The sequence below is a fragment of the Crocuta crocuta genome, unplaced genomic scaffold, assembly GCF_008692635.1.
Source record: "Crocuta crocuta isolate KB4526 unplaced genomic scaffold, BGI_CrCroc_1.0 scaffold25, whole genome shotgun sequence".
Lineage (NCBI taxonomy): Eukaryota > Metazoa > Chordata > Mammalia > Carnivora > Hyaenidae > Crocuta > Crocuta crocuta.
The window spans coordinates 19,053,810-19,069,176 of NW_027532015.1; the positions used below are offsets into that span (position 1 = coordinate 19,053,810).

The 15,367-nt window shown below is 39.8% G+C and overlaps 1 protein-coding gene across 1 annotated transcript in view; it reads right to left on the reverse strand.

The window, feature by feature from the left end:
- Positions 1-15,100, reverse strand: part of ENPP3 (ectonucleotide pyrophosphatase/phosphodiesterase 3) — a 74,811-nt gene extending 59,711 nt beyond the window's left edge. Inside the window, exons 1-6 of the mRNA XM_077776099.1 lie at positions 14,995-15,100; positions 14,041-14,182; positions 12,377-12,504; positions 8,964-9,039; positions 2,344-2,466; positions 224-349 (exon numbers count right to left, since the gene is read on the reverse strand). Of these exons, the coding sequence (XP_077632225.1) occupies positions 224-349; positions 2,344-2,466; positions 8,964-9,039; positions 12,377-12,454 (403 nt within the window). The 5' untranslated portion in view covers positions 12,455-12,504; positions 14,041-14,182; positions 14,995-15,100. The remainder of the gene's footprint in view (positions 1-223; positions 350-2,343; positions 2,467-8,963; positions 9,040-12,376; positions 12,505-14,040; positions 14,183-14,994) is intronic.
- Positions 15,101-15,367: the final 267 nt, after the last annotated feature.

The window sequence follows — 15,367 nt, forward strand, 5'->3', positions numbered from 1 at the left end:
TGTAACTTTCATCATTCTTTTCTTTTCTGTAGTGTCTATGTTATGATCTCCCTCTCTCTATAGCACACAAGCCACATTTCTTGCCACAGTAAACGCACTGATCATTTCTTCTACATGGAGTAGCTGAAGATTCCCTGACTTGTTTTAATTTATGCAGCCTAGACCAGTCAGCTGTGGGGTCACTGAAGCCACAGAAGCAAAGAGTTCAATCCCCTCTGCTTACCTTGACAGACACTGCTATAGTCAGCACAGCAGTCTTTCCTCTGCAGACAATCATCTGCACAAGAGCAGAGGCTGGACTCTAGTCTCGTCTCCCCACAACGAAATCTATTGCATGTCCATATTCGAGCTGCAAAATTACACAGTTCAGTTGCCAGCATTTAACTTCTGGTAAGTAACCAATATCAAACATCAATTCCATGCACTTATCCCTGTATTGCTGGATAGTCAAATTCTTGGCTTATCTGCATTAATAAATGAGAATATGTAACACAAACAAGGGGCAACCCAACCCCTTTACTTCATTCAGCACAGATGCAGTCCTTCAGGCGGCAGCTCTGGTCTACCTAGCAGGTACGCCTCTGCGTTTGGAGAAACTCTGAACACTGGCTCTATCCTGGCCCAAAAGTAGGAGCTCCCAACAGTGATGAACTGCTACCCCTGACTGATTGTTGCCACGCAAGAGCAGTTCTGTTTAAGGACAGGCAGCAAGGAAGAGGCAGTGACAACAGAAAGTAACAGGAACACAGTCAGGTGTGTAAGAATGTAGGCAGGTCAGGGCGCCTCCCAGCCGAGGGTGACAGAAGTGATGAATGGGCCTCCACCGTGCCTCTGCTATTCTCCGAGGCTATGTGCTCAGTATGACATCGGTGTAAATAAACACCTGTGTTAGAAATGGCAAGAGGCAGGGGCACCTGGGTGGCTTAGTCAGTTAAGCGTCCGACTTTCACTTAGGTCATGGTCTCGCGGTTCGTGGGTTCGAGCCCCGCGTCGGGCTGTGTGCTGACTGCCAGCTCAGAGCCTGGAGCCTGTTTCAGTCTGTGTCTCCCTCTCTCTCTGACCCTCCCCTGCTCATGCTGTCTCTCTCTCTCTCTCCTAGAAATAAATAAAACTATTTTTAAAAAATTTAAAAAAAAAAGAAATGGCAAGAGGCAGTCCTGGGGTTGTTTCCTAATGCCACCTTCTAGGAACCAGTGTCTAAAATCAACATCAGCCCTGGGCTTAGACAAATGCATTAAACAGGTGACTGCTGTGTTCTTCCATTGTGCACAGAGTTCTTCATTGTCTGTTATTAATGATTTACTTAAAAAAGATTTAGAGAGATTAAGTCAAGGGAATACACATCTTATCTACAGTACGTGATCCTTTCCCCTTGCCCTTTTCAGAAAGCATAATGTAAGGAGTTCTGTTCTTATTCTCCTTGAGCCCTAGCCACCCCCATACACACAGGCCTTCACTGATTGCTTAAAAAGGAAATGTTGCGAACTGTCTCTTCTCCCCAAACAGTAGTGTTTTTCAAGTTGTGTTTCGTGGAGAACTGGAATCAGAATCACCAAGAATCACCAGATTTCCAAGTAAGTCTTGTGCAACCTGAAATCTGAGAGCCACTGCCAATGAAACTAAATAAGATGACTAACATGAATCACAGAGAAACTCCATTGTGATATGTGTGCTCCGTGCAGCGATTATAGCATCTTGTCTGCTAGAGACTAGTACTCCTCACCCTCAGTCACATCAAGAGTGGACTCTGCATTTAGTACTGTAAAGGGAGGGGGGGATGATAAGCATAGATCCTGTACACAAGCTGTTCTGGGTTGAATACTGTTCCCACAAAGTGTTCGAGTCCTAGCCCCCAATGCCAGGAATGCGACCTTGCTTAGAAAAAGATCTCTCTAGACACTCAAGTTAAAATGAAGTCCTTAGAGCGGGCCCTATGCAGTGTGGCTGGTATTCTTATAAAATGCAAAATGGGGAAAGCGAACTCACACACAGGGAAGACTGTGAAGACACGAGAGAACTCTCCGTGAAGATAGAGGCAGAGTTTGGCGTTCTGCGACCACAAGCTAACAACTGCCAGTGACTGCCAGCAATCCACCAGCTAGGACAGGGGCAAGGAGCACATGCTCCCCCACAGCCCTTAGAAGGAGCCAACCGTCATAGCACCTATATATAGAGGCTTTGTAGCCTGTAGAACTGTGAGAAAATGAATGTATGTGGGTTAGGCTTCCCCCCCACTCCCAGTTTCTGTGTTATGGCAGCCCTAGCAAACTAATATGCATCTGGACATGCATTAGTGATAGCGCAACGAGCATGTCACAATGAACTTATCCGCAGAGTCCATACTTGATGCCACACAGGTGTCTTCAAAATCCCAGCAACAGTCGCCCCGGTGTTTACATTCCATATCGCACCGGCAGCTCTCCAAGCCTCTGAACGAAGAATCAAAGCATTTCTTCCTGCAGCTGCCTGCGGAGTAGAGGAAATGAGAAGACCAGTGCTTAGAAGTTAGCCAATATCTCAGGGCTAAATGGTAGGAGCACACAGAAGAGATACCTAGCGCAGACCAGGACAGACAAACAGGCATTTTGTTATTGTGTGGAATGATTCATCAGTGCAAAGTGATAAATAATAAGTGATTCTCCCCCAGGACTCCAGAAAGGTTCCAGACTCAGAAATACCAGGCACCATTAGGTGAAGGTAGGAGGGACAGGCAGAGGCTAAATATAGTGGAATTGGTTGAAAGTCTGGAGATGGAACAGCAACTATCCACCCCACTTCTGTCTTCAGATTGAAGACATAATCTGGAGAAATTTAGGGAAAGTAGCTTTCATCACAGAGGCAGACACAGAGGACAGCTATGAGAAGAAAGGAGGAACAAGCCACACTCACAAACATGAACAGACGGTTACCAGACATTTGAGGACAGCAAGATAATATCCAACATTAAAAAACACAGACCAAAAGAAAGAAGAAGAAAAAAAAAGGAAAAGAAAAAGAAAAACTTGATTGAAAAGGAAACAATGCAAGGAACAGAAGAGTTAAACACAAACGCACACTCACACAGCTAATGGTGAGATCCTCTGAAGAGACAACATTGTATTCATGAAATAAGAAAGCTATGAGACACCTGGGTGGCTCAGTTGGTTAAGTGTCTGACTTCAGCTCAGGTCAGGATCTTACAGTATGTGAGTTCGAGCCCTGCATCTGGCTCTGTGCTGACCGCTGGGATCCTGCTTTGGATTCTGTGTCTCCCTCTCTCTCTGCCCCTCCCCTACTTGTGCTCTGACTCTGTCTGTCTCTCAAAAATAAATACATGTAAAAAATTTTAAAAAAAGAAAGCCATATTTTTTTTTTTAAAAAAAGAAGGAACATTCTGGGAACAAAAAGATGAGAAATAAAAACAGAAGAGCAGTGATGAAAAATTCAATAGAGGGGTGTGGTAGGCAGAATTACAGTTCCCAGGACAATTCCTTCCCCAAGACTGAATATATTACACTGTTTTACATGGAAAAGAGACATTGCAGATGTAATTAAGGCTACTACTTAGTTGACTACTTAGGAGGGTGGTACCTAGAAGTGAAAACAAAGAAAGTGGAGATGATATTACTAAAGAATTCACACTATAAAATTTCCCAGAACCAAAAAGCTTAAATTATTACATCAATGTAATTATTACATTAAATTACTACATTTCCAAGGCAAAACTCACATCAAGAAGTCAACAGAAATAAAGAGATCTTGAAAGCTCACAGAGAAGAATCATAAACAATCTATAAAAGATTACAAGTCAGAATGTATCACATTTCTTAAAAGTACACTGAAACCTAGAAGATAGGATAGTAATGTTTTTCATATTTTTAAAGGAAAATTATGTTCCTCTCAGAATTCAATATCTAGCCAAACCATCAAGTGTTAAGGTAGGACGGTGAAGATATCTTTAGATAGGTAAGAACTCAAGTTACATTCCTTATGCATCCTATTTTAGGAAGCTACTAAAGATATTCTTTAGCCAAATGAGGAAGTAAGACAAAGAGATTCAAAGAATATGAGATCCCACACAGTGGATAGAATAGGGAAATACTAACCATATGCCAAACAAAGAGAGCAACCAACACACAGAGCAGCAGGACAGAGGAATAAAGGATAAACTAAAATAAAGGATATCACTCTATACCTAATTTTATACTGTCAAAAATGAGAGAGCCAGATAATGCCAAGGGTTGGTGGGGATACATGGTAAAGACAGAGTACGCTGTAGCAGCCATTCTAGGAAGCAATCTGGGACTACTCACCAGAGTAAGAAGACAAACCCTAATGACGAGGGAGCTTGGGGCAAGCTGAGGGCAAAATATAGGTTGGTACACACATACAACCAAGTGGAATATGTGGGATATTCCTCGGACACTCTTGGCTTCTCAACGACAAAAGAAAGAGGTTTAAGGGCTTGCCATGGTGATATGGGAAACTCAGGCAAATGAAAAAGTAAATTCCCTTATTGCCTACAGCCCATTAACAAGTCCCGGAGACCAGCAGAGTGATCTCCCTCTAGGAGCTCAGCTGCCTCAAGGATGACACATTGCTGGGGTCAAAAGGGAATCTCGGACTAACATTATCTCAACCTCGAGGATCCTGTAAGTCTACTTCCTTTATCCCAACTGCCTAAGATATATGCTGACAATCATACTCCAAGCTTATGGCCCCTTGATATGCATCTAAAGGGTCTCATGACTGAAGTTTTTTTTTAATTTTTAAAAATGCTTTATTTATTTCTGAAAGAAAGAGAGAGGGAGAGAAAGGCAGCGTGAGCAGGGGAGGGTCAGAGAGAGAGGGAGACACAGAATCCAAAGCAGGCTCCAGGCTCTGAGCTGGCTGTCAGCACAGAGCCCAACATGGGGCTCAAACCCACGAACTATGGGATCATGACCTGAGCCGAAGTCAGACGCTTAACCGACTGAGCCACCCAGGCGCCCCCTGAAGTTTTTAAAAATGGCATTTCCCTAGCAAGAGCTAGCCCCTCAAAGTCCTGGAAATCTTGCTCCCAAAATTTCTTAGAGACTTACTCTATCCTTGAACCCCTCCCAACCTCAGGGTATATAATAAATGAGTTACCCAATAGGACCTCAGTATAGATCTTCCTGTCCAGGGGTCCTGTCCCCATGCTTCCATAAAATCACCTTTTTGCACCAAAGACATCTTCATGAATTCTTTCTTGGCCATCAGCTCTGAACCCCATGAACCCCCGCTTGCCCAAAAACTTCATCACTAAGACGCAGGAATTCTATTCCTGTTAGATAACGAAGCAATCTCATACAAGTCCATAAGAGAACCTAAAGCACATATGTGGTGTGAAGGAGCTGAAGTCAATCAGGCACTGGGGGAGGGCATAGGTTAAATAGTATATTAGATACATGCTAAAGGGTACTAGGTAGTAAGTAGATAGATGCATAAGAATAGATGCATGCATAACAATGTAGATAGATCTTAAGAAACATCCAATGAAAAAGTAACACAAAAAGTGTTTATACCATTTATATAAGGCCTTTATAAATAAGGCCTTATACCATTTACATAAAAGGCATTATGTATTTACTAGCCTACTTTGAAACATTTTCTGCACATGGCTTTTAGGAAACAACAATCACCTGACTTTCTTTCCACATTCCTGACAAATTCTTCCTAAGCTTCATCTGTGGGTTTTCCCCCACCTCATACATCTAATTTATTTTTCCCCACAGCGGCTCTCTCTTTCTCTCTCTCTCTTTTTGTTTTTATAGTTTATTGTCAAGCTGGTTTCCATATAACACCCAGTGCTCGTCCCAACAAGTGCCCTCCTCCATGCCCATCACCCACTTTCCCCATTCCCCCACCCCCCATCAATCCTCAGTTTGTTCTCAGTATTTAAGAGTCTCTTATGGTTTGCCTCCCTCCTTCTCCCTAACTATTTTTTCCCCTTCCCCTCTCCCATGGTCTTCTGTTAACTTTCTCCTGTTCCACATATGAGTGAAAACATATGGTATCTGTCCTTCTCTGCCTGACTTACTTCGTTTAGCATAACACCCTGGAGTTCTATCTATATTGCTACAAATGGCCAGATTTCATTCTTTCTCATTGCTATGTAGTATTCCATTGTATATATAAACCACATCTTCTTAATCCATTCGTCAATTGATGGACATTTAGGCTCCTTCCATGATTTGGCTCATGTATCCAATTTTTTAAGGTTAGTGTGTTCCAGTCACATTGCTTTAAATCCCACATATGATGCTGATAACTGCCTCATTCCATGTCTATTTAGAACTTCCCTTCAAAAGACAGCCTCGTATATCCAACTGCCTTCTTGGCTTTTCCACTCGGACATCTAGTAGATATTTCAAATTTAACATGTCCAAAAATGAGTTCCTGATTACTCTCCCCAAAGCAGCTTCTTCTACAGAGTTTCCCAACTCAGTTATGGAAATTCTGTATTTCCAGATGTTCATATCAAAAATCTTGAGGTCATTCTTCTCTCTTTCTCCATATGTATCCTGTCGATAAAATCTATCTACCACATCAAAAGATATCCAGCATCTAAACATGTCTCACCAGTTACAAAATCACTGCCATAGTTCAAGACATAAAACTTGTATGATCATGGCAATAATTTCCTAATTGGTGTCCCCACATCTCCTGGTTTCAATCTGCCATTTATTCATAACACAGTAGCCTGAATGAGTGTATTGAAAGCAAACCACAGCATGTCATTTCTCTGCTCAAAACCTCCCATCACTTCCCATCACTTTCAGAATGAAAGCCTGTGGCCATATTTGATCTACCAACCTCACTGATTCGGCTTCTCTTCAGTCCTTTGGTCCATCTCATTTTATGACCACCCTCCTTGTCTTCTCAGTTCTAGCTCGCTGATCTTGTTACTCTTTAAATGAGCTTGCCAGGCAAGCTCCTGCCTTAGGCCTTTGCACTTGTTTTTTTCCTCTTGCTTGGAATGTTTCTCCAGCAAATATCCCTGTTCCTCCCTTACTTATTTACAAAAGTTATTTCACATACACCCCCCCACCCCAGCTCCAACTCAATATTGTATAATCCCCTTTTCAGTTTTACTTACTCCTTAGGACTTTCCTTATCATATATATATTTGACTTATTTATTTTTTAATTGTCTGCCTTCCATGCTAGAATGTAAACTCTTTGAAGTTTCCCAGTAATTAGAGTAGTACCTAGCATACAGTTAGTGCTCAATTATTGAAGAATAAGTAAAACGTATGGACACATGAAAGAATACATTTGTAAGAATATATACAAACTAAAACTAGAAGAGCTACTTTTAAAATTCACACTAGAAAAAAAGTACTTTGCCTATGAAAAGACAGTTAATTGGAATGGAGAATGGTGAAAATGGTCCAGGGTTGGGGATTAGGAATTACTGGTAGAATGAGGAGGTGATTATTTTAAGGCAGCTGGCAAAGGAAGGGCTGGAGTTCAGTGCCAATGTCCTGGGTGGGAGGGGGAGGGGTGGTGCCACATCAGGGCTGACAGACTGAGATAAAAAGACAAGAATAAGGAACAATGACACTGGGAAGCCAGCCAGTAGGTGCAGTAAAATAAAGAAGAGAAAGAGCTAAAACAATCAGAGATTTTGTTCAGATTTTAGTATGTGCCTCTTGCAATTAATTTACGTGATTTGAGGATAAGAGAACCAAGAAGTGATATACAGCTGTGCACGCTAACATCGGAACACGACTATGAAAGTGGCCTGCCAACACTTGTTAGATCTAGGACTAGAATTCTGTAGTTCAGAACCATAACCTGTAGCTCTGTAGTGTAGTACAGAAACAGCCAAGTGACTCAAAAAAAGACAGTAATTTTCCAGGTAAGGTCCATCTTTTCAGTTCTGCCATGTTCCCATGCTATACTGGGGGTACTGAGCATTTAATTCTTAAGTGAAAACGTAACTGGAAAATTGTTTATCAATCTCACCAAGAGCCTCCCTAATGAAGAAACAATAAGACCTTCTCCAAGGGAGAAGTTAACTAAAAGTTAATTGGCCAAGTTAAAAAGGAATGTACATGATCTAATATTCGACCTCCTACTTCCCCTTAATAAAAGTACCAAAACAATACATAACCAGACTTAGAAAATGCTTGTATAAATGGTTTATTTACTGTTCATGTTGGCCAGATATTGCAAAAGAGACGTGTTTTGATATTTTGCAGCATCTTTGTCCTATTTTTTCTTTGCCTCTTAGAAGGAAAAATAAATAAATAAACACAGGGGCACCTGGGTGGCTCCGTTGGTTGAGCGTGAGACTTCGGCTCTGGTCATGATCTCACGGTTCGAGGGCTCGAGCCCTGTGTCAGGCTCTGTGCTGACAGCCCGGAGCCTGGAACCTGCTTCGGATTCTGTGTCTCCCTCTCTCTCTGCCCCTCCCCACCTCAAGCTCTGTCTCCCTCTGTCTCAGAAATAAATAAACATTAAAAAAAAAATGAAGCTTTTAGTCTGCACTACATTTCAAGAATGTGGCATTGCCTAGCCAAGAAATACTGAGATTTCAAGAAGAAAGTGATACTCACATAGCAGGAGGTCCTGGGAGGGGAGCAACTAAGACTTTTGAGGCCAAGTTTATCAGCGGATAGGAATGACTAGAGTAGGTACTAAGACAGAAGGAGTCTTTGATCCAGTTATTAAATCCTCTATGAAGGTGGGGACAAATCAGGGGGAAAATACAGGAATGATATGAACCTCAAAGGAGCAAGGCGTGAGGGCAAAAAAGTAAAGCCCAGAAATGACATTGGATAATGCTAACCACAGACGTGGGCTCCTGATAAGTATGGTGTGGGAGAAGGAAAAGCCTTCGAAAAGTGTGCTGCATGCAGGAGAGAGGGGGCTCCAGAGAGGGGACAAGTTTCAGAGTTGAAGGTGAGGAGAAAGGAGAAATCAGGAAATGTGTTGAGAAAATACTGAGGGGTATACCTTGTTCTTCTTGTCGCCTGAGTCCAAGCCCCAGGCCCAGTCCAAGTGACACAATCACCAACAACGCAAGAAGAACCTATTATTTAAAAAAGGAAAAGTGACCTTTACAATTTTTTAAAAATGTACAAAGGTACAAAGATACCCCCCTCCGTCAGTGAATCTTAAAGGCACACAGCATGCTAGTTATTCATATTACCAGATCAACAGTGACAGAGGAAATTATATTTTTAAATGCCTGAAATTAAGAAAGCTTTGGGAACGAGTTTAAAATGCTATTTATTACAGATCTTTAAATTCAAATGTATCAGTCCTGGTTAGCTTACTCTCAGATTGAGTTAAAATATGAATGAAACCCGCCACTGGAGTCATTTACCTTTGCCCATTTCTCACTCTTAACTAGGTACCTGTTTGGAGATCATTTACCTAAGAGCATTCCTGAATTGTGAAATCGGTAACTACCTCATTCCTAGGGAGCAGGGGATTCCCTCCTCCCCAGCTCTGTCCTGTGGAGGGGAATGAGAATATTTAATACATGTAAAAAATAAAATATTCAAATAATTAACTGGCAAATGATCTGCTTTGATCTACAGCTCAGACAAATGATGTAGAGGTTCTGTGACCAAAGATTGTGTATGTTACTCATCATCACTACTGCTGGCAAGGCTCTTCAGTGTAGTGGACTTTATTCAATGACTAGAATTAAACTGTGATATAACTACAGAGAATCCTTCCCACTGACCTTGTCCTCCACCCAGTAAGTCCAATGATAAGCATGCTGGATGACAGAGCTTGAAAAATATATACTGCCATGAAATATACACACACAACAGACACATGAATTATTTAGGAATGTATTTTTTAACACCAATACCCTTTGTAATAAAGCTTTTTTTTTAAAAATCACTTTCAAAAAAAACACAGTATTAAAATTTGCTTCAATAATAACATAAACCACTGATTTTGTTTTCATTCTGAAAATCAACTGGAAAATTAACATACCTAACTTTTACAACAGACGTGGTTTCAGTGACTGAGAAAATATGTTAAAATATTATGAAAACAAATCTTTTTAAAATGTTTTATTTTTAAGTAATCTCTATACCCAACATGGGGCTCAAACTCACAACTCCGAGATCGAGAGTCACATGCTTTATAGGCTGAGCCAGCCAGGCACTTCCTATGAAAACAATTCTTAAATAAAGTCTGAAACTTAGCTCCCAGTTTCAGTGACCTTTCAGCATTCAGTGGAAAGAATGGAGAGGGAAAGTGAACATAAAGAGCTATTAAATAGCATCACTAGCACTTAGTCCCTTATTACGATGCTCAAAAGCCACACATGACCAGGATTAAGAATACAAAGCAGGGAAACACTGGGAAGTAGTCCTATGGTAAACCTTCTGCATTATCGATTTACAAATTGGTTTATACCTTCTCATTAATCCTTTTACCATTCAAATTTGATGGAAAAATAAACAACATTTGGCTATCCGTAGAATCCTCTAGAGCTTTCTCCTGTTAAATCTTAGTGTCTATTTCTTCATGACTCTACTTGCTCGTGTATTTTTGGCTTGCTCTCTGCATTATTCTGTAAGTTCCCTGAGAAGAAGCTTCATTTATTTAAAAATTTTATTTATTTTGGGGAGAGTGCAAGCAGGTAGGGGCCGAGAAAGGGGGACAGAGGATCTGACAGGCTGTCAGCACAGAGCTGGATGAGGGGCTCAAACTCACAAACCATGAGATGATGACCAGAGCCGAAGCTGGACACTCATCCGACTGAGCCACCCAGGTGCCTCAAAGAAGTTTCATGTTTAATCTCATATAATTACTTCCTCTAAATGAGTAATTATGAATTAGCTTCTTGATATTGAGGTGCATATGCATCTTTAACTATTTATGCTAGCTACAAAATGGGGAGAGAACTCCAGACTCCAAAATCACCACGAAGCCAACATTTGGCTTTAGATAGCTGAATAAAGAATGCCAGCAACACAGTGGATACAGCTGAAGTTTCTTAAATGAAACCTATGTTAAAATTTAGAAACAGGGTATTTCAGAAACTATGATTTTAAAATACTGAGCTTCTATTACACATACTAGTAAACCACTATAAGGATACAAGAAAGAAAATAAGTGATGTACAAAATTTTGCTTTCAAGGAGTTTAGAATTTCGTGAATTTATAGATGGAATAAATCTAATAAATGGCATAAGAGCTAAAAGAGCATTCTAAAGTTCCCAGAAGGGTAATGACTAAATAGAATATATTGACAGTTTACATTGTTATACTTCCTCGGCTCAATGTTTACATACATTGTTTCATTTACTTCTAGAAACAATGCTTAAGTGACCGAACGGTGGTGACATTAATTAAGGCAGGGAACGTAGGAGAAAACTGCAGCACGATATATTGGTGTGAGAAATTATGCAGTTGTTTTTGGCTGGAGTTACTGGATGAAGAGCCAGCAAGCAGGCATTTGAAGTCTTGTGACAGAAACTCAGCAAGAAGTCAGATCTACCGGCCTACTTGAAATTCTTGGTTGAAAATATGACTTTTACAATCATAAAAAGATAAGGTTGCCTAAAGAAAAGATATTTAGACAAGGTTTGGTGGAATGCTATGTGCAATGTGCAAGAAAGAAGAAAGATAAATCCGCCAAGAATGCAGATAAAGAGAAAAGTCATAAAAATGGGAATATCGATGCCACCATGGAGCAAGGGCAGAGAATAATTCAAGACAAGAACATAACAATACGCATATATTATTGTTAAGGAGACAGATCAGGGGGACAGAGGAGAAGGAAAGACTTCCAAGGAGATGACTTCAGGTGAGTAAAATCAAGCAAGGGAACAGGGAATGGATGGGTGGTGGGAAAACGGGGGCAGTGGATGCAGCTCCCCTTCCCCAAACATTTGAGAGAGTAATACAATCAAGGAAAGCTTTTTTTTTTTTTTTTTTTTCCAGGACAGGGAAGATCTTAACATATTAAAAAAAAAAAAAAAAAACAGAGAAAATAGGCTAAAGGGACTATCTTTAGGAGTAAAGAAAACTAGGATAAAAGCAACAGTCCAACAAAGACTATGACATAGAGTGATTTTTAATTTTGTAAATTAAATATTCATGCAATAAAATGGTGCTGTATGTTGTGATTATAATCATGCTAAAATCAATGTTGCAAAGTGTTTGGTCACAAGATTCCAACTTTTTAGAACTGATCAAATGCTAATTTGTTATTCAAATTTCTCAGGCAACATAGGATTAAAAATATTAACTTGGTATCAGAGCTGTCAGAAGGCATAAAACTGAATGCAATCACTTAAAACTTTACACTTAAATAGCAACACAAAGGCAAATGGGGAGTTATACACTTAACGTTTATCATAAAGCTACAAAGATTAAAATTAAAAACTACTTACAATACAAATTATTTTATATTTCCTAACAGTGTTCTTCTGGACAGGTTCTTCCATTGATAAGATCTGAGTAGAGTCCATTAGCCATATAAACCTGTTTTGCTAGATGACAGTAGCACTCCTTCCTTTTCCTAGTCCAGCAAAGAGAAACTGAATGAGTTAAGTCACTGTGAGTAACTTTTATATGTTTGGGAAGGGCGCAGCTCTTCAGTGATTGGACAATCAAAAGAGAGGGAAAAAGGTGTAATAACAATAACATCAAGAGATGAAAGTCCTTTTCCAGGACATTGTAGACAAATACTAAATACTAATCAAAATATATGGAACAGGAATAACATAATAATCAAATTTTGATACATTTTGATCATTTGTTTTCCTCAAAAATAACCCAAAATAAAAGCCTTTGTTATTAAAATCCAGGGAGTTTCTGCATTTGTATAAACTTCATTTCACAGTTGAAAATCAGCATATTAAAAATGTGCTTTAGCTATATAGGATCCCAAAACTCTGTTGAATTTATATAAAGTACTTAATTATATAAGAATATGTCTTTTATTTTACAGGTTCACAGTTTGAAATGTTTTCATACATTTTATCTCATGTCAAACTTAACATCCATTACAAACATTTTATTCCTATTTTGTAGTTGTGTCAAATAAAGGTCTGATTATTCGAATTCAGTTCTGTGACTTACTTGCCCCAAGTCACATATTTACTAGATTCCAGAGGTAGAAATGAAACCCAAGTCATCTTCTAACTCCCCAAATTCAAGTCAACTTTCATTAAGCAATTAACTCCCTCTTTTCTTAGTTATAGAGACCAGTGCGTCCTGGTACATGCACTTCATGCTGAGAAGGGGTACAAGTTTATGATGAAAGAAATAAATTAATAAGCAATGTAGCCAGATTCCCGGGAACCTGAGTCCTATGATAACCTCCTTGGTCACAAAAAGCTTGGGAACTCTTTTCTAATGTAACGATTATTAAAAAAAAAAAAAAAAGCCTGTAGGTTGCAGTATATTCCTTGGAAACCACTAATCTAAACTATTACAATCTTAAAAGCAGTGGAAAGAAATAGGAAAACAATCTATCCTAACATACAATGACTTATAAATATGAACATTATTTCTGAAAGTCATGTCAAAATCCCTTTTTCTATTATGGGAGCCCATGTGCTTAAGGAAAAGCCCTGCAGAGTAAGAGTCACGTTCCCTTTTAAGGGTTTGTGCTGTTCTTTCTCACTCCAGGAGACCCCTCAACCTTACCTTCAGGCCTAACCAGTGGAAGTACCTGCATGAGTTGCTGACACAGAAGAAATGAGTTTTAGAGGAAGACGCCATAGAGATAACCTAAATCAAGGTCCAAAGACTTCTTTACGTGGACAACAAAGAAGTAAACAAAACTCTGTTTGGATACCTTGGCAAACAGTTCTCTGCAGTGGATAAACTTAGAAACACCCCAAGTAGTCTTTTAAAATTTTAATTTTAATTTTTCAAAATCTGAAGCCCAGTCCACTTTCAACTGAATTAGAATCTTCTGGATTTGGGGTTAAAATATCCCTCCAAGCCATTTTATATTGTAGCCGCATTCAGTGTAAACACATTGCTTTGAGCAGTACGTACACTTTTGAATTCTCTTTTGCAAACATTTACTATGGGGTCTACTTACACTTTAGGTTTAAGATAAGACAAGAGGACCTCTAGAGCTTGACTACTTGCCCAAGATCACCATGGTTGCTGCTATTTCAGAAGTAAGATTCTGCCTGGTCTTGACGCTGCCACTTCAGGGAGTACTGTTGTCATGATTGCTGCTGTGGCAAAGAGATTGTAAGAAAGAAAAATCAAGTCTACACCACAATTTGTTTCAAAATTAGGAGATTCCTAGGCATTGTGGCTTCTATCTAGTCATCTGACATAGAGCTTCAATTCTTCTACTTGCACTTATGACAATCTCTCTAGTCTGCCTTGACTCTCATTAACGGTGCTCTTACTTTTACCTTCCTCTCTGTGACGGTAGTTTTGTGTGTCAGTTTGGCGAAGCTGTGGTACTCAAGTTATTTAATCAAAAGCTAATCTAGGATATTGCCATGATTTTTTTCGTAAATGTGTTAGTATCTACAATCAATTAATTTTTAACAAAAAAAGATTACCCTTAAGAATATTGTGGCTTTCCACCCACCTCAGTTTGAGGCAAAAAGAACAAGAAATTTTGCCTCAAAATTACAACATGAGCCCAAGTTTCCAGCCTGTTAGCTCACCCTGACATATAAGTTTCAGGGTAAGTATAAGTTTCAGACTTGTTAGCCTCCACAATCGAGTCAATTCCTTTCCCTCTTCTCTCTCACTCTCTCTCTCTGTCCTCTCTGTTTTGTCTGTCTGTCTCCCTCTCCCCCCACCCCCACCTCCACCTCCACCTTCTTCTGTTTCTCTGGAGAATCTTGACTGATACATCCTTTGAACATCTCACATTTTTAGTTCTTTATAAGACTTCGCCTCATTTCAACCTCTCCTCCTTATTTGGCCCTCCAGAATCTACTATCTTGGTTTCTGTCTTCTTGATTCTCAACTCTTTGTCCTGATATTTTCTATAATAATTTGTATACCTTGACTCCAGAATGCTTACCTGGTACTGATACCCCAGCTGCACTCAGATCCTGCTTGCTGGTATTCTCCATGATGTCACTTGATTCTATACCAGCTTTGTTCACCAGAATACCACTGACTCTGGCTCTGTTTTTTTGTGATATAATTCTTATCACTCCCCTCTGCCCAAGCTTCCTTCCTCTCTGCTGTACCTCATCTTCCATCTTTTTTCAACCCTGAGAACACAAAAACACTAGATAAGGAAGTCAAGTGACCTCTGATAACATCTTGCATCGCTCACTTATTGGCTAATCCCTGACATCAAATTCTTCTCATCAAGGTGATATTGAATTATCTAAAAGTTACTAAGTTAATGGAAAAATATCTTAGTCCTTCAGGTCCTGAGGCTAGTA